The sequence below is a fragment of the Leuciscus leuciscus genome (assembly GCF_965113295.1).
Source record: "Leuciscus leuciscus genome assembly, chromosome: 13".
Classification (NCBI taxonomy): domain Eukaryota; kingdom Metazoa; phylum Chordata; class Actinopteri; order Cypriniformes; family Leuciscidae; genus Leuciscus; species Leuciscus leuciscus.
Genome location: NC_138737.1, coordinates 22121867 through 22139839, shown reverse-complemented (window position 1 = coordinate 22139839; position 17973 = coordinate 22121867). Strand labels below are relative to the sequence as shown.

The following is a 17973-nucleotide window of genomic DNA, read 5'->3' as shown; positions in this document are numbered from 1 at the left end:
TGTCTTTACAGTCATTATTGATTAATTTAATGTGTCCTTGCTGAGTAAAAAAAAACAAAAAAAACATATTTCTGCAATATATCTTACCCATCCCGACAATTTCACACAAGTGTACTAAAGGACGTTTATTAACACTCAAGCATAATTGGCTTCCATTTAAAAAGGTGACAGTTTTAACAACTATACACATCTAGCTTTAACTGTAACACTGAATGGTCACAGCCACATTTAAAACCAGACTCAGTTCTCTAAACAGCAAAGGGTTACAGCAGGAGGGAGACACTTCCTTTATATTTTTGTCCAAAATGTTTTTGTATTTTACACTTCCAGCCTCTACTTTTTAAAATGAAATGAACAAACAGAAGCCTATTATATAAAAAGCATTCATTACATTCTGAGCGGTATAAGAGAGACATACAGTATATAGTATAAATATGGTGGATATCTATGACATAATAAAAGATATCAAAGAGGAGTTCAAATCTTCAAAAATTTAAAGCAAGTTAACCCCATGTTTCAGGAGCCGCTGACGGGCTTTTCTGGGTAGTGAGAAGGCACTATCCTGAGGATCAGGACTCCCAGAGTTTCTGACAGGTGTTCCCTGCTGGAGAAAATACGTCTCCTGTGCGGTGTTACGTGTTCCATACACTGCCACGCCAGCGTTCCTGTAATTCAGGACACAAACACAGTGTTTACATAGCTGAAATGTGCGTTAAACTATTTTGAACACTTACATTTTGAACTATTTTGAACTTCTAGCATACAGTGATGAGTACATACACACAATTATTCAGAGAAAACCTGTGAAACATTTTCAAAACACACATTGTATGATGGAAATGACCAAACAGGCATTCAAACACACACACTCTAACCTGACAATGGCCTCCTGTAGTGTGTCTAAGTGTGAGAAATGTGAATGGAGCAGTGCAGTGGCCCTCACAAAGGCACGATCCTGGGGTCCAGCGGAGCGCCCACATACGTTAGCTACAGAACAATATAAAAGTCACTGTGTATTTTATGTATGTTCCTGAAATAGTTTAACATTTGTCAACATTTAGACTGAGTTGGCGAAGATCCTCAGTAAGTTTGGCACAATTCACAATTCAATTTAGGATACTGTTTTTTTTGTGTGTGGATGTTTATATATGTACGAGACAGGACTTACTAGTGAGTGTGTTTTGAATGCAGTCATAGTGGGCAAAGGTGTAGGGCCCCGGGGGGCCGGGGGTCCCTGGTGAGGTGTTCCTTAGGTGAGCCTCAAGCCCATTCAGTGATGCCAAGCTGCTGTGATGCTGCAATAACAGTAGACAACACTTTTATAATGGAAAACACAGCTATACACATTGAAAAGTTTGGGGTCAGTAACATTATTTGAATGTTTTTTAGTGTCATGCATTGCTCACCAAGGCTGCACTTATTTGATCATCAGTATAAATTATGTTTATTGAGCATTCATGTTATGTAACGTTTTTAAAAATTGTAATGTTATACCAAAACTGAGTGATATCAGAATTTCTTGAGTTATACACTACCAGTAAAAAAAGTCAAAGAAAATAAAATGTTTTCTCTTATGCTCACCAAGGCTGCATTTATTTGATGAAAAATGCAGTAATATTTTGAGATATTATTGCAATTTAAAATGGCTGTATTGTATTTGAATCCATTTTAAAATGCAATTTATTCCTGTGATCAAAGCTGAATTTTCAGCATCATTACTCCAGTCTTCAGTGTCACACAATCCTTCAGAAATCAGTCTAATATGCTTAATTTCTGCTCAGAAGCAATTTTTATTAATGTTTTTATATATTTTTTGGAGGATTATTTGATGAATAGAAAGTTCAAAAGAACAGCATTTATTTAAAAAAATAAATACATTTGTAACAATAGGAAAATCTTTACTGTTTCGATATACTGACCCCAAAATATGTGTGTGTGTGTGTGTGTGTGTGTGTGTGTGTATACACACACACACATATATATATATATATATAGAGAGAGAGAGAGAGAGAGAGAGAGAGAGAGAGAGAGAGAGAGAGAGAGAGAGAGAGAGAGAGAGAGAGAGAGAGAGAGAGATAGATAGATAGAGAGAGAGAGAGAGAGAGAGAGAGAGAGAGAGAGAGAGAGAGAGAGAGAGAGAGAGAGATAGATAGATAGATAGATAGATAGATAGATAGAGAAAACATTTCAAGTAGACACACACACACATACACATGCTTCTCACCACTTCCTCTCTGGCCGTAGGGTCTGTGTTGAACTCGGGCTCCACCAGCAGGGCCAGGACCAGCCCATTGACTCTATGCTGGTATAATACTGAGGGCACTAGAGAGCTGTCTACTAGTGGTTCATGTGGTGGAGGTGCGTTTGCGGGTTCACATTTCTCCTTGCGTCTTCCTTCGACTTGCTTGGTTTTTGTTCTTGTCTTTTCCTCAGTTTCTCCTTGGAATTTGCCATTCTTATTGGTCACATGATTGTTAGCGTCCAGTTTATCGTCTTCACTTTGAATGTGGTTGTCATGGTCAGAGGCGTCCAAGTGGTTCTCAAGACAGTTTGACTGCTGATACCCATTAGTAAGGGCTTTTATTTCTTCACTCTGAATGTCCTGATCTGAATTTAAACCTTCGCTTCTGGTTTCTGACCCAGAGTTTGCATCAATATCCTTCTTTGTGTTCAGGCCTGTCAGACTTCCTGTCAAAATGTGTTCTTTTACTGCACACAAGTTAGTTCCATTAGATGCGTGGTGGTCTTGTGACTCAGGAGTGAAATACTCTGATTGGTTCATGAGATTGGAGTGAAGGGGAGTGTTAACCCGTGAGGGAGAGGAGCTGAAACACGCTTCATCGGAGAGGGAGGAGCGAGGAGACGATGGCATCGTCTGATAGGATGTTGGGAGACATTGTGTGAGGTCTAAGCTTGAGTCAGTATCTGTGGTTGGGGTGTCGGATAAAGTGCGAGACAACAGGCGGGACTTGAGGGGTTGGCAGGGAGGTTGATTGCAGTGAGACCTAAGAAAGAGAGTATATATATTTTTTAAAAATCAATCGATATGTATTATGTATTGGGGTCAGTAAGATAGAAATTATAACTTTTATTCAGCAAGGATGCATCAAATTGATCAAAAGTGTGAGTAAAGACATAAATAATGTTACATTAAAGTTCTAAAATGTGAAAAAAGTATCAAGGTTTACACACAAAAAAAGCGGCACAACTGTTTTCAATATTGATAATACAAAATGTTATTTGAGCAGAAAATCAGCATATAAGAAGCATATTCTGAAGGATCATGTGACACTGAAGACTGGGGTAATGATGCTGAAAATTCAGCTTTACAATAGTAAACAGTTATTTTTAATTGTAATAATATTTTCAAAATATTTTTAATTTAAATTGAACAAGTCAGAATACTATAGACTGTTACCAATCTTAGTTTTTAGCATTAGAAAATCAAGACTTCATATTGATTATATACAGAAAGTGAGCAAAGAACATTCCCCACTTCTGAAGCGCTCCATAACTTTAGTCTAGTGGAAGTTATGCACTCTCGCAAAAACTCCCATTATAATCACTGAAGCTGTGTCTAAATCAGCCAGTGAAAGTGTGGTAACTAATCTGAACGCCTCTGATTGGCCATTGCATTCATAAGCTCAACAGTAACATGTATGGTTATGAGCATTGGTTATAATGCTCAACCATCCAAAATAACATGGAAAACTAAATCTGATGCTACGTGAGGAAATCTAAATGTAATGCCGCAATCAACACTTTTTATAAATTTTTACCTTAATTGCGTAATAGATTTAGCTTCATTGTGCAGGAATATTTTTACACCCTTATCTTGAATTTGGGGAGCGTTTTTGTTCATTTTGGTGTTTTTTTGCCACAAGCCCACAATAATTTCCTACCCTGGTGTATATACGTGAAAATGTACAGAAAATGTTATGAATACTTTTTGGAGTTGTACCTGCATGCTCTATCCACTGGGGGGCGGCGGAGCATGTGCAGTTCAGTGGGCGTCAGGAACACCTGTGTTGTGACTGTGAAGGAGGGCGGTGAACCCACAGAAGAACTCAGGCCATTGGCCGTCACCCGGTAATCCTTTATTGAGATATAAGGAGAAACACAACGATATAAGATTGTGCATATGCAATATCAGGAATCACTATGAACTTGATTCTACCTGGCTGTAAGTTTGCGTCTCGTACACCATCACCTTCACTGTCAGCGCAGGAGGCATCTGAGTACTCACCACCCTGTACAACACAGACAAGTCACTCTGTTTGTGTGTTTTCACACTTGGCAGGTTTCATTCGATTAAACCAAACTCTGGTGTGATTGCTCTGTTGGTGCGGTTCATTGTTTAAGTGTGAACGCTGTCACTCGAAATAGGGGGATCACAATTTACCGGTAGACATGATTAACCGGTACTTGTATGTCAAAATGCACGTCTTTGCTAGTATCCTCTTAAACAGTCATTTATGTCTTAAGTGAACGTAACAGTTGAGAAAGAAAGCGCATGTGTAACAGTATATTGAATCCGTGCATTCGGTCTTAAAGTGACAGCAGCCTAATATAAGTACTTCCTCCTGCTGTCTGTGTCATTAAAGGGATACTTCAGGATTTAGCATTAAGCTTTGTATTAGTAGAAAACCTGTAGTATTTTCGAATTACCGTGCTTTCCACCCTCATATCCCCCTGAGATGAGAGATTTATGTATTTTTTGTCTGGAAAAAATCCTCCGATGACGCAAAAATCATCATTTTGCGTCATCAGAGGATTTTCTGGCCATAGGCTAAAGACTACAGCCAGTAGTAGGGGCTGTTCTGCATGTTTTAAACCCGCCCATAGAGGGTGGGATCTCACTCACAGAATGTACACATAGTGTCAGCCGTCTTTCTTTGGAAGCTAAGCTAGCAGGCTCTTGTTCTGTGGAGAAAGCTGAGTAGTAGGAGAAAGCTGAGTATTAGGGGTTACCATCCTCTTTTTCCCGGACATGTCCGACCGTCGCGATCATCCAAAATGTCCGGGACTCGGCTTTTGCTTTCTGCAGTCGCCATTCATTGTTTACATGCACACCTTTTGTTTCAATCTAACTGAATTCATTCCGATTGGTGAATCTGAATGTAGTGTTTCCATGAACGCTAAACAAGTGATCGGTTGATGTGCGTTTTAACATTGCTAAGAAAATTCCCGCTCCTCCGTGAGAGATAGGAGACGGATGCGTCTCAGTAATGATGCCACCGGCCTCGCGCCGTTCTCCCACGCCCCTCGTCCTGCTCGCCACAGTAAACATAATGAATGGCGACTGTAGAACGCAAAAGCCGAATCCCGGATATTTTGGGCGATCTCGATATCCCGGGCAAACTCGTCACGGAGACTCACTAGTAGCCTTGTTTTCAACTGCGCTCTCTAACCGGGAGGCGTGGCTTGGGAGTGGCCTCGTAGAGCAGCGAAGCAAGTGCATTCTGGGAGTTGTTGTCTTTCAGCCACATAAGCCAAAAATACATTTTCTGGCTTTTCTCAGTCTAGAAAGCTCCAAATTAAAAAAAATTCTTCACATTTCTTCTACATAAATGACCTATTTTAAATACACATTCATCTTTCCAGAGGTGAAGTATCCCTTTGATGTTAATCAAAAAACAAAAGAGAGAAAAAGTCCCTCACTGCTCTTGACCGAATCACTTTTTTAACTTTAATAAGAATACATACATTTAATTTACACAGTGAAGACTATTGCAGTGATTTTTTTAACACCTTACATAACTACTCTACTGTAGTTTTTTGTCCTATTGCTTGTAATTAGTTTCTTTATTCTTATTTTATCACTGACTGTTTACTTGTCTTCAGAAAAGCTTGAAGTTTTGTTTTTAAGGCTGGTAGTTTTTTTGTGGTATCAAATTTTGATTTCATAAAAACCCTATTTAAAGCATATATATATATTGTGATATATATCATTATCGTGATTATATAATGTGATATAATATAATGTAATGTGATATAATATAATGTAATGTGATATAATATAATGTAATGTGATATAATATAATGTGAACTCATAATGTGATATAAGATTTTGGTTGTATCGCCCACCCCTTGGTGCGCACCAAGCAAGCGGACCGAGACCCACATTTTCAGGGGGCCTTAATCAGCTTCTAAATAAACTCTGGTGCGGTTTGACTGAAATATGAACGCAACACGGACCAAAGACATCTAAACGCATCAAAAACAAGACCTAATGTGACAAGAAGTGACCCTAAAAAGGACAGAATGCTCAAGCATATCTATTTCTTCTCATTATAGGAGTTATGTTACCCATTTCAGTTTAGTGCAGACATTTATCCTTTACACACTTTATAAGCTCTTTGAGAGTAAAAATACCATCATACCATGCAACATGTGGGTTTATTGCAGCACACAGCATGGTTTTGGATGTTCGGTTAGTTTTGTCGCAATATACATGTATACATAAAAGCTGGTTTTTGTTTTGTATAATTAGGTTTTGGTGTTAAAAATGACAGTGTGAACGGTAGGCGAACCAGGACTAAATGTGTCATTTTCTTTTTTGGTCCGGACCAAAAGAACCAAGAGAACTGAACTACAAGTGTGAACACACCCTTAATTGCTTTAGCCAGTTACAGATGCAAAGATCAATATGTATAATAAACATGGATTATAGTAAACAAAATTTGTTCAGCGGTGAAAGCTCACCTGCCCCTGTAGAGGATACAACCAGCCAGCACCAGAGGACATCGCTGACAAGCCTGTAGAATGAGGGCAGCCTTCAGCAACAGCAGAGGATCAATCTGATGCAGGGGTGAGGAGAAGTGACCAGTTAGGTATATAGACCGAGATTATTTTTTTTTCACAATGAACTTAACTATATAAAGCCAGGTGCTTCACATATGAGAGTATTTGTGTCCAGAAAAATGAAGACTACTTAGTTGCACAACTATTTCCATGTTTTACTTTTTACGGCTCATGCATTTCCGATAACAGCATTCAACGCACCTACAGTACATACAGACAGTTACTCACAAGAACGCAGATTATTACTACTTTTTAGTGCTGTTAAAACACTAAATCATGTTCTTTGCACTAACAAATTATAAAAAAATTTAAACCTACTGAATTGTTTCTGTAAATATTTGTTAATTTTTATAAATTGGCCTTTTTCAGGCCTATTAACTTAGCTGTTTTCCTTTTATTTGTATAGCTTTTATTGATATATTATAATTGTATTTGTACAGCACTTTAGTCGATGTAAGCCGCAATAATTTAATGTATCTCATGATAATGTATCTCCACATACATTAGTGTCACATTTACTTGTGAATGTGAGAATACTTATTTTATAGCTTTAATTGATTTGAATGTGTAATATTGGCTGCTCCTGAAATGGGTCAAGAATGTGCATTTAATGCATGCCATGGACGGAGCAAGATCATAACATAAGCTAAGTGTCTAAACTGAAAAAGTTGGAGAGTTGAAAGTTTGCCATTTTGGGACTTGCTGTTGAACTGAATGGAGGAAGCAAACCGTCTGCTTAAACAAATAAATATATTCATTACAAATAATGCACCAAGGTTTCCGTCGCACCATGAGCCAAAGAAAGAGAACAAATAGGGTTAGTTTAGGATCAGTAGGGAAAGTACATGATATTCTAGGGAAGCAAGATTGCTTTACTACACAGCAACACAGTGACTAGTTTAGAGCACTGATACCCAGCGGTGAAATGATCTTGTGTGTTTAACAGCCACTGCTTTCTCAGATCTGCTTGAGTTGGATTAAAACTTCATGTTTCATTGAGGAAATGCAATGCAATGATCCGAATATATCTTCTCCCGTCTCTGAAAATGTTCAGATTTTTTCATCTTTCTGCGGACACTCATTTTGAGTGGTGTTCAGTAAACTAGGCGATTACAGCACATTAAAAACTGGAAACTACAAGGTCAGTGCAAGTATTCCATTCCCACAGAGCGCTTAATTCCCAGCTTGCTGTTGCAGTACTGACTGAATGAATCATGTTCAACTTGAAATGTTTTGTGGCACACTGTTAACATAATGAGAAGAGCGAGTTCTTACGTGTGTGGAGTCGATCGTCCTCAGGCAGCTGAAGATGTTGTGCAGCTCAGTGGAGCCGCCCTGCAGGTGACAGAGATATCTTGCCCATCGTACAGCCAACTCCTCCTGACTGTACAACTGTCAGGCAAAACACAACATATGTGGAATTATGTTTTAATATGTATTCATTTATGACAATTTTTTTTTTCAAAATTTGGGGTTGTAAAGATTTGTATGTCTTTTTGCTCACCAAGGCTACATTGTTTGATCAAATATACAGGAAAAACTTAGCCTGGGAAAACCCAGATTACTTCCGGCGAATTTTAATTCTCTCTCCAGGATAGTCTGGAGAAGAGCCCATTCAAACTCATTTCTGTGCCGCCGAAATCGCGGCACCAATCAGAAACGTTTGGGGAGGAATTTACATGATGACGACAGCGCAGCGACGCTGAAGGAGATTTCATTACAAAGATGGATGCCGCCGTGGAACATCACTCGTTCGAATCATAGACAGTATATAAACGAATCAGTTATCGCGTCTGTTTTGAGCGATTTCAACTTACCGTTTTCGTTAAAACCGGAGCAAAGAACAACACTCGAAGCATACGTCATCTCCTTCATCGATCTGATTGGTTTTATGACTATCCAATTGCGCCCAGAGGAATTTGAGCTACGTCGGTTGGTGACGCCCCTTTGGAAATGATTTTCTACATAGCTTCGCCAGACCCTACACTCAGTTTCAACTGAGAAGGGTCTGGTTTTAACCAGGCTAGGAAAAACTGTCACTGTTACAATTTTAAAATAAATTTTTCTATTCTACTATATTTTAAAATGTAATTTATTCCTGTGATGCAAAGCTGAGTCTTCAGTTCAGTGTCATATGATCCTTCAGACATCATTGTAATATTCTCAAATACTGCTAAGGATACATTATTATCATCAATGTTGAGAGCAGCTGTGCTCTTTAAGATTTTTTTAGGATTACTTGATGAATAGAACGTTTAAAAGAACAGCATTTATTTGAAATATAAATATTTACCGTCACATTTGATCATTTTAATGCATCCTTGCTGATTAAAGGTATTAATGACCTCAAGGTATATGTTAAACAAATATACATTTTAAAGAGGCCATTTGATGCTTTTTTTTTTATGGTAAGTGGTGTTGCGTTTCCGATACACACTTGAGGTTTTTAGCTGATCACAAAGCACTGGGTCAGCTGGAGGGGCTTTATAGAAACTGGAACTCAATCTGAGTGTTTCAGACAGACTGGGAATAGAGGTGCTGCAATAATGTACAGTATGAGAAAAATTATGCGTTTCTTTAACATTAAAGCATGTTAACCTTTTCTAGCACACCAAATTAAAAAAACATTTTTAAAAAAGCATCCTATGTCCTCTTTAAATCATAATCCGTGAAGAGAATACTGTAGGCTGTGTGTGCTGTATACTGTATACCTGGTAGCTTTGACGCACTGGTCCATTGTAGAAACAGAAGAGGGCAATCAGCTGATCTAGGAAGTCACACACACTCACATCAGGAATGTCTACCACACAGCTTAATGCCTGGAAAACAGAGAAAGATCCCATTCAAAAGAGTTGTAAAACCATTTTTTTTTTAAAAGCACACAAGTCAGTCAAAACAAGACTCTGTTCAAAAACACTGTTTTATTTCAGTTAGGATGTAGTAAGCACCAAATCATCATGTCATTACACAAAGCTAAAATGTTCTCTTACCCAAATAAAGTTATCCTTCATGCGGACTGCATACTTGCTTTTGCGCAGGCGGAGCAGACGTACGGGAGATGAGGACAGTTCAGACACACAACGACACACACCGGCCAGCTGTCCACAAAGCAGCTTTTGTTGGTCTACTGGTGTCTGTAACAGCACACATACTGTCATGCATTCAATGCCTCGATAGCAGAAAGTATTATGAAGGTTGTCTTCTAAAACTGACAAACATTAAGTACTTGCAAATATATTACGTATTAAAATACTCGATTACATGTTTTTCTCACAATGGCAGTAAATTATTCATTGTATCTCCCAACTATTTCTTTTTTTATCTGTTACATTGTCCTTTCTAAAAGAGCCTACTTCTCATATACGTTCAGAAGGTCCTCCAGGTTTGTGCAATTTCACACACAAACCAGCCACTATATGTGCCTATCACTGAAAACTAAGACCTACACAACATTTGATCATTGGATTTACATAAAACATTTCACTTTTACGAAGTGTTTTCTCAACATTGCATATCAATTCATGACGAACACAATAACTATTTGAATTATTACTCAGTAAGTCTTTTAACCATGTATTACCGTCTCTGAAAGGCTTTTGTCTTTCAAACACATTAAAATGTACAAACTCATATCATTTCAAATTTACATGCAAGGCATGGATTCCCAAACTTTTTTTTGTCACCTGAACCTCTTTGACCTAATATATTTACTTGAAGGCCCTGAGATAATAAAATTAAGATAATAATAATAAATAATAATAAAATTAAGTTCATGGTTCTCTGATGTCAGTTAATGTTCACATGACATACAGGTAAACAAATTAAATATATATTTTATATTTTTTAGTAAGCATTTTATTTTGATTGTTTAAAAAAAAAAAAAAGAATTTTACATGTTTATGATTTAATTACTTTTCATTAAACTCATGAACCGCAGTCTTGGAAACCCTGACGTAATATTTAATACTCTTCATGTTGTTGATAAAGAAATGTAATATTTTTTTCTTTCTCTTTGAATTATTATATCAATATGGTACAAGATTATTCTATTTAAATCAATTAGATAAATGAGTTAGGTCAAAAGTAATCTAAAAGTAATCCACAAGTAGTCAGATTACCTTAAATGTGTAACGTAATGGATTATGTTACAAACTACAATATTTGTCATGTAATTTAGAATCAGTAACCGACTACAATTTATGGCTTACATCCTCAGGATAGAAGTAGTATATCCCATCTACAGTCAGGTCACCCTCCTCTTGCACCTTTGAACTATCATACAGGAAGAAGAAACCGCATCTAGAAACAGAACCAAACATGTATGGTAAAGTTAGCCTTTAAACCAAACTTCTTGCCTTCCAGTATTACTGATAAAACTTCAGGAAATTGATGCCGAACTGTTTTGCATTAATGTAAAGGATGATGATATCCCTAAGCACGTATAATACACTGGACAATGAACTTTCTGTTCTCCATGACTTCATTGATGGGTCACATTGTAAGGAATGCATTTCTAATGAAAGTTTAAGCAGCTGTGTTTAATATATGGGACACAAAATATCACTTTGTTTAAAGAAAGCCTGTAACAAAAAAAAAAAAGTACACAATAATAAACAATAAAAAAAGTTATTATATTAATTATGTTACTTTGTATGGAAAGTAATGCATTATGTTAAGTTTGCATTACTTTTTCTTTCCTGGCTAAGGTTTAAGGTCACACACAAATGAGTGTGCATGTCTAAGTGACTACGTTATAGAGAAGAGAGAGGATTTTAATTCAACTGAATTAAACTGAAAAGTAACATGGATTCATTTTTTTAATAAAGTAGCTCAAATATTAATGCGTAAATTTAAAGCAATTTGTTACTTGTTACATCAAAAAGTAATCTGATTACATAATGCAACGTGCATTACTTTTTACCCCCAACGCTGCTAATAAACAGAATATTATTCTCACCGTCTGGAATCAGTCAAAGCAGCCGTCTCAGCCATTGGTGATCTGTTGAGAGAGCAGCAATCTGGTTAACTTTCCTACATCACAAACTATGATTAACTATGTTTGTAAGGGAGAATCTATGGGGAAAGTAATATGCATGGAACAACTTAAGCATGGCATAAACTTCGATTGGTCTGAGAACACATGAAAAATATGGGACGTTTTTCATTTAAACTTGGTAATAAAAATCTAGGATTTAATAATTAAAATACAAATACAGATGAACAAATTGAACATCATGATGTGACTATCTATTAATTTGGAGGATTTGTACTACTACTAGCTAAATGCTTCAACTGTAAAATGTTCTTCAACTTTACATTTTCAACACAAACATTAAGTTTGTTACTCCTTTCGATTCCGTTTAGACCTCCAAAGTACAAGGTACATTTTTGCAGGTCATTAAAACAAGGTGTTTAAAGGAATTGTTCACCCAAAAATGAAAATTCTGTCATCATTTACCCTCATGTTGTTCCAAACTTGTATGAATTTCTTTCCACTGCTAAACACAAAAGAAGATATTTTGAAGAATATGGGCAACCAAACAGGCCCCAGGCCCCACTGAATTCCATAGTATATATATAAAAAAAAAAAAATACTATTGAAATGTTTGGATACCGATATTCCTCAAATATCTTCTTTTGTGTTTAGCATAAGTAAGAAATTCATACAGGTTTGGAACAACTTGAGGGTGAGTAAATGATGAAGAGTCAGAGATAAATGAGAAGTTTCATTTTTGGGTGAAATATCCCCTTAATTGGACATATGCTGTACAATGTTTGCGTACAAATTATTTAAATGTAGAAAATACTTTTTTTTACTTTAATATTTAACATTAGCTGTAAATACAGTAAAATAAAGAATTTATTGCTGCACTCATGTGTCAAGAGTAACATAAGAAATATAGAGGAATATTTAAAGTAACCATTAAATACTTCTGTACGATTAAACATGGGAACTTTTTACTTGCACATGTATTTTTTTCGAGTTGATTTCTTTTTTTTAATTGAGTAAATTATTTGGATCATTCTCAAATCATGCTGGATAATGATCATAGGGTTTTGCACTAGAGGTGTTCAGTGCTGCTGATGATCCGTTTTAATGGGAAAATGTATTTAAAAGGTTGATGGCCATTTAGTCATTTTTATCATAAGACAATGTACGTTGCATGCACTGACTGAACACGCAAATGATTCGACAAACAAATCGGTCCTCAATGTTCACTGTCCAAACAACAAGACCCGATACAAACACTGGATTTAGACTCACCATCGGCGGGTTGATTGAAGAGCTGATAAACTTCACTCATGTCAATAAACTTCAGCTGTGTTACTGAATCCCACTCGCGCTCCCTTAATGACTGATTTTCGCTTAGAAAATACTGAAAAACCCTCACGAAAAACCAAATATCAGTAAACTATTCCGTATAAATAGGAAATACGATCTCATGTTTCATAAATCCATTATATTTCGAATTTGAGAAGGAATGTGTGTCACAAGAGTAAAGTCATGTGAGAGTGTCTTGACAATACAGCGAGCCTGGAGGGACAAACTTTCTCCACTTTAGCGTTTTCTGAGGGAGGCATCATATACACATTTTATAGATTTTATTTATATATATTTTAAGTCAAATGTTCTGTAAATACACCCTTAACAAGCTTTTAAAATTATGTTTCTTTAACCTTTTCCTAAACTCCCTGGTTTCACAGACTAGTGCATGGTTGAACCGTTTTTAAATGAATAGATTGTATATCTTAAATGTCAGTGTCATTGTTTTGTCTCAAGATGCACACCAGTAATGTTTTTCTTCTACGGCATGTTAATAAAAGCTACTGAAATGTCCTAATTAAATGGCTACGGCCTAATCTAAGCCCTGTCTGTGAAACCAGGCCTACATGTAGCATTTACATACAAGTAAAACATCCTAGGATCTGAAACCTTCCAACCACTTCCTTCAAAAATGAAACTTCAGACAGTTTATAATTTAATTAATAGATTTTTATTTTTCAGTTTAAGCTGACAATGTGATGCAATGGTCCTTGAGTAAATGTAACTGTTTCCATACGGTACTTCCACTAAGTGTGGAAAGCACAGAGGTAAGATCAACAAAATGGATAGACGTCATGTAAACTGAAAGAAACTGAGGAGTGGTCCAGGCCTGGGCAGATGTCCAGGGATGAGAGAGGGGATAGAGAGGGCCCTCTGGTCCCTGTAGGGGAGTTCTGGGAGAGCTCCTAACACCCTTCACTCTTCATGATGCTCGTAGCCGTCGGGGAGGGCGTTGACGTGGGGGTTGTGGAAGAGCGACTTGGTGCCGTCACCCCATGGGAAACGCTAATGTCAATGTGTGGAAGAGAGAAGAGAGACATAGATGTGAAGTGTATTGCTTGAATAACGAAGTTATCAAATTATTACACACATTTGTTCACAAAAGTCACCATGTGGCATTTTTCATAGTCAAATGTTTCAGTAAAAATATATGTAGGTAAACCTTTTTTATTAGTATAAATAGCATGTGATTAGCTTTTCCCATTCAATGACTATACACGTTTATAAATACAAATAAAGTATTACTATAGCATGATTAATCATTAAAAGATTGCATTCACGATTCAAACAGCCACGCGATCTTATTCCTAAATGACAACAATTCGGCTCTGTCTATTAAACCTTTGACAAGTACGATAACAGGGAACATTGAAATCTGCATTGACTCTGTGGTTGACCCCAAGAGTAACTACATTTTGACTATATTTCCACATAAAGGGGCAGTCGTGGCCTAATGGCTAGAGAGTCAGACTTGTAACCCAAAGGTTGTGTGTTCGATTCTCAATTCCGGCAGGAAATGACTGAGGTGCCCTTGAGCAAGGCACCCAACTCCCAATCGCTCCTCAGACACCGCAGCACATGGCTGCTCGCTGCTCCGGGTGTGTATGTGCGATCCTGAATCGATTCACAAATGCCAAAAATGGATTTTCTAAATGTTTTTTTCCCCCTGACAACGTTATATTGACGGAACGCAAAAGGAGGAACTCTGAAGCGCAGAAGTGCAGTGCCCGGACAGTCTGTGGCGTGTGCATAACAGAGACACATGAGCGCAAAATCCAAACGCACCCTCTTTGTTAAAAGCTAACGTATGGAAAATAGGCATAATTTCATTGTGGACTATTTTATATTTTTGTATGAGAGATGCTTTCGGTATTGTTTAGTTTTCACATCAATATGCTGTAAACAGATCTGTTATACGTACGTTATACGTAGGCTTACTGTACTGCCCTCCACAGTCACAGTGTGTGCAATGCCAGTCACAAAAAGTTAGATTTTGACTGTTCTCAGCAGATGTTCATATACTTTTTTGGTATAAGCTGTTTTTGAATTTGGTATACAGCAAAAAATTCAAGTCATAGGCTAAGTCTTAGACTCCTTATTATTTATGTGTGTATAAGAGCAGCTTTGTATGGTACTAATTATTCAGAATATGCCTAAGTTCACAAGCATTATGTTTGAATGAGAGCTGCTGGTTCATCATTCTATATTTTTTGTATGAAAGCGGTTTATGATTTTGCTAAAGCAAAATTCTTATTTTTTTGTCTGAAGGATTATATTGCTCATTCATTGCACATAACGGGAGGATGTTGGATAGAAGTCTATTATTTTATGTTAGAGATTCTGAATATGTTGAAGTTTGTATTCATTTACTACAATGAATGCAATGTTGGGACATATGCTGGCAAATGTAAACTTACAGTTGACTTGCCAAATCACTTCCATTTGTTTTATTAATAAAATATATTGGAAGTAAATTCTTTATGGGTCATTATAAATACTTTGCTTTAAAAGTACCAAGTAGTCACACACACACACCAAAAATATGTATCGATAATCGTTTTAGCATCGCAACCCTCTGAATCGTTATCGAATCGTGAAATGCCTAGATATTCCCACCCAAATATAAAAGATATATAAACATAATTATTATTTTTTATTATTTTAAGTTTTCTATGCGTGATTTGATTTGACAGGAGACACAAGATTACTCTCTCCCTAGCCAATCACATTGAGGCATAAAAATAAAAACAAGCATCTAAGGACCACAAACAAAGGGAAAATAGCAGAGTAAAAGTAGGCTAGTTACCTTACCTTTCTTAATTTACTCAAGTAAAAGTACATCATTACTAAACTACTTAAGTACAATTTGATCAAAACTACTTACAGTAACGCATTTATAATCCATTACTTCATACACTGATTATATCAGTACATAGCAAAATTACGTTGCAACGGTGATAAAAGATCATAAAATTATACTTTTAACCAATATATATGCTGCAGAAATGTTTTAACCTAAATACTACATCCCTAACCATGGTAATCATCATTAAAGCTCCGCTATATTATGGAGTAGATGATCTTCAAAGGCTGAAAAGTATCAAGATATATTTTAAGCTATATTATAGTCCTAACAGGAACATATCAGCATTTCTCTGTACTGGTATATGCATTGCATATGGTTATGGCGTGTGATGTCACAGCCTCATTCCTGGAGGCCCTCTAAGGTCTCATGCACAGAGCTCCAATGTCAGGATAAACCAGCAACTCACATTTACTAGAGAAATCAAATCATGTTTTCTTGGCTTTCAAACATGATGCATAGCTTTAGCTGACAAATACCTTTATTTCATGGTTTGGCTGTTCTTGGAGATATCATTTGCACGACCCATTGATCTTGAATGACATTGATTTTCAAGACCGACAACAGTGTGTTCATTTAATGTATAGCAGCTAATCAATTAATAACCAGCCAAATTTAAAAAAGGGTATTTGCAATACTTTAAAACAAAACTGCCTCAAAAGTGCATGACCAGACTCCACTGAACTTCTGCACTCTCTTTTCATATAAATCAGCATGAAGATGCATAAACTCACAACAAACGACTATAAAGGTGTTTATTATTGTGAAAAGTGAGTGTGTTCACCTTGCTGCGGATGCGCAGATGGCTGTAGGGAACGAACTCCGGGTTGTCATGGTGGTGTTGGGACCTGAGGTACATGTTCAACATGCACACCGCGATTCCGGGCAGAGCCACCACAAACGTCAGGATTTTCCAGGTCTTGGCTTCATGAACATATGAGAAATAAGACACATTCTGTTTGACACGAGTTAAGACATTTCCATAATAACACATCAACCGGCCGACAGGCAAGTCGTTTAGTTCACTTAACAATGTAGTTATTAAGACGTAATTTACTCAGTTTTCGTTAACTCACTATACAAAAGACTAAATGCTACTCTACAATCTTTGTCAACCACAGCACAACATTAAACAGCCATTCGCTGTGTCACATTCGCAAGGTCAAAAGGTAGAGTTACGGCTGTTCGTAACGGTTGGTGTTGTTTATTACAGCGTCTGTTTTAAGCTGTTTAGAGTTGTAACTGACCTGCTTGTTCGCCGTGAGCTGCTACAGCCGAAAGCTGACGGCTTTGGGTCAGCGAGGCGGACTTGAGGAGCTTCTGGGATAAACGTCCGATCGCGGCCATTTTCGCGGAGACTGGAATAGGAGCGGAAGAAGAGCATTAATGCCGCTGCTGGTGCTGGAGATTGACGCGCTCGCCATCTAGTGACAGGGAGGTCCAAGAACGGCTTTAATTCCTAATTTAATTTAATTTAATTTAATTTAATTTAATTTAATTTAATTTAATTTAATTTAATTTAATTTAATTTAATTTAATTTAATTTAATTTAATTTAATTTAATTTAATTTAATTTAATTTAATTTAATTTAAATACATGGGTAAAAAATGATTGCAGAAAAAAATTAAACATCTGTAGAGTTTTCATTGCTTTTAAGTTTTTACTTTTGAATATAGTTTTCAAATATATTTTAACATCAATTTTAAATTATTCATAATTTGGCTTTTTTCCCCCCATTCCATTTAACTTTATTTATATAAAATAAACTTAAGATTTTTTATCACCATCAAATGAAAAACATTTTAGCATAACATCAGCTTCTACAAGATGAACGAACATCATAGCTTTTCTTTGTAGGGAGTTCTTTCCAAAACAAATGTGTTGGGACAGTCTCAGGGGAAATTTGACAAAAAACACAAATATCTTCCATATTCACTTTAAAATGTTGTACGTCACACGTGAGTAAACGTTTATGAAACC

General features: G+C 36.7%; 2 protein-coding genes across 3 annotated transcripts; both read right to left on the bottom strand.

Annotated features, from left to right (window-relative positions):
• Positions 1-110: 110 nt before the first annotated feature.
• On the bottom strand, positions 111-13656 carry hps4 (HPS4 biogenesis of lysosomal organelles complex 3 subunit 2). Of its 2 annotated transcripts, none has more exons than XM_082187498.1 (13): positions 13070-13656; positions 11762-11803; positions 11013-11103; positions 9795-9938; positions 9516-9623; positions 8080-8196; positions 6706-6800; positions 4178-4250; positions 3947-4095; positions 2225-3005; positions 1169-1295; positions 876-987; positions 111-665 (listed from the first exon to the last, which is right to left on the bottom strand). In XM_082187498.1, exons 2-13 carry the CDS (start codon positions 11794-11796, stop codon positions 494-496), a joined length of 2004 nt encoding a protein of 667 aa, XP_082043624.1. In that variant the 5' UTR covers positions 11797-11803; positions 13070-13656; the 3' UTR covers positions 111-493. The 2 variants fall into 2 exon arrangements, with proteins under 2 accessions (XP_082043624.1, XP_082043625.1); XM_082187499.1 differs by having other exon boundaries at positions 3962-4095.
• Positions 13657-13776: 120 nt separating this feature from the next.
• Positions 13777-17374, bottom strand: cox6a1 (cytochrome c oxidase subunit 6A1). The gene is made up of 3 exons (XM_082187539.1): positions 17240-17374; positions 16777-16916; positions 13777-14134 (listed from the first exon to the last, which is right to left on the bottom strand). Exons 1-3 carry the CDS (start codon positions 17337-17339, stop codon positions 14045-14047), a joined length of 330 nt encoding a protein of 109 aa, XP_082043665.1. The 5' UTR covers positions 17340-17374; the 3' UTR covers positions 13777-14044.
• Between the last annotated feature and the right edge of the window lie 599 nt (positions 17375-17973).

Bases quoted from the DNA above. Each gene is read 5' to 3' on its own strand.
- hps4 (XM_082187498.1), bottom strand. From the start codon at position 11,796: ATGGCTGAGACGGCTGCTTTGACTGATTCCAGACG. The intron at 11,104-11,761 runs GTGAGAATAATA...TTCTGTTTCTAG, and splicing joins GCTTTGACTGATTCCAGACG to ATGCGGTTTCTTCTTCCTGT. The intron at 8,197-9,515 runs GTATACAGTATA...TTTGCCTGACAG, and splicing joins CAGTGCGTCAAAGCTACCAG to TTGTACAGTCAGGAGGAGTT.
- cox6a1 (XM_082187539.1), bottom strand. From the start codon at position 17,339: ATGGCCGCGATCGGACGTTTATCCCAGAAGCTCCTCAAGTCCGCCTCG. The intron at 16,917-17,239 runs GTCAGTTACAAC...ATGTTCATGAAG, and splicing joins AGCTCACGGCGAACAAGCAG to CCAAGACCTGGAAAATCCTG. The intron at 14,135-16,776 runs GTGAACACACTC...CATTGACATTAG, and splicing joins ATCTGCGCATCCGCAGCAAG to CGTTTCCCATGGGGTGACGG.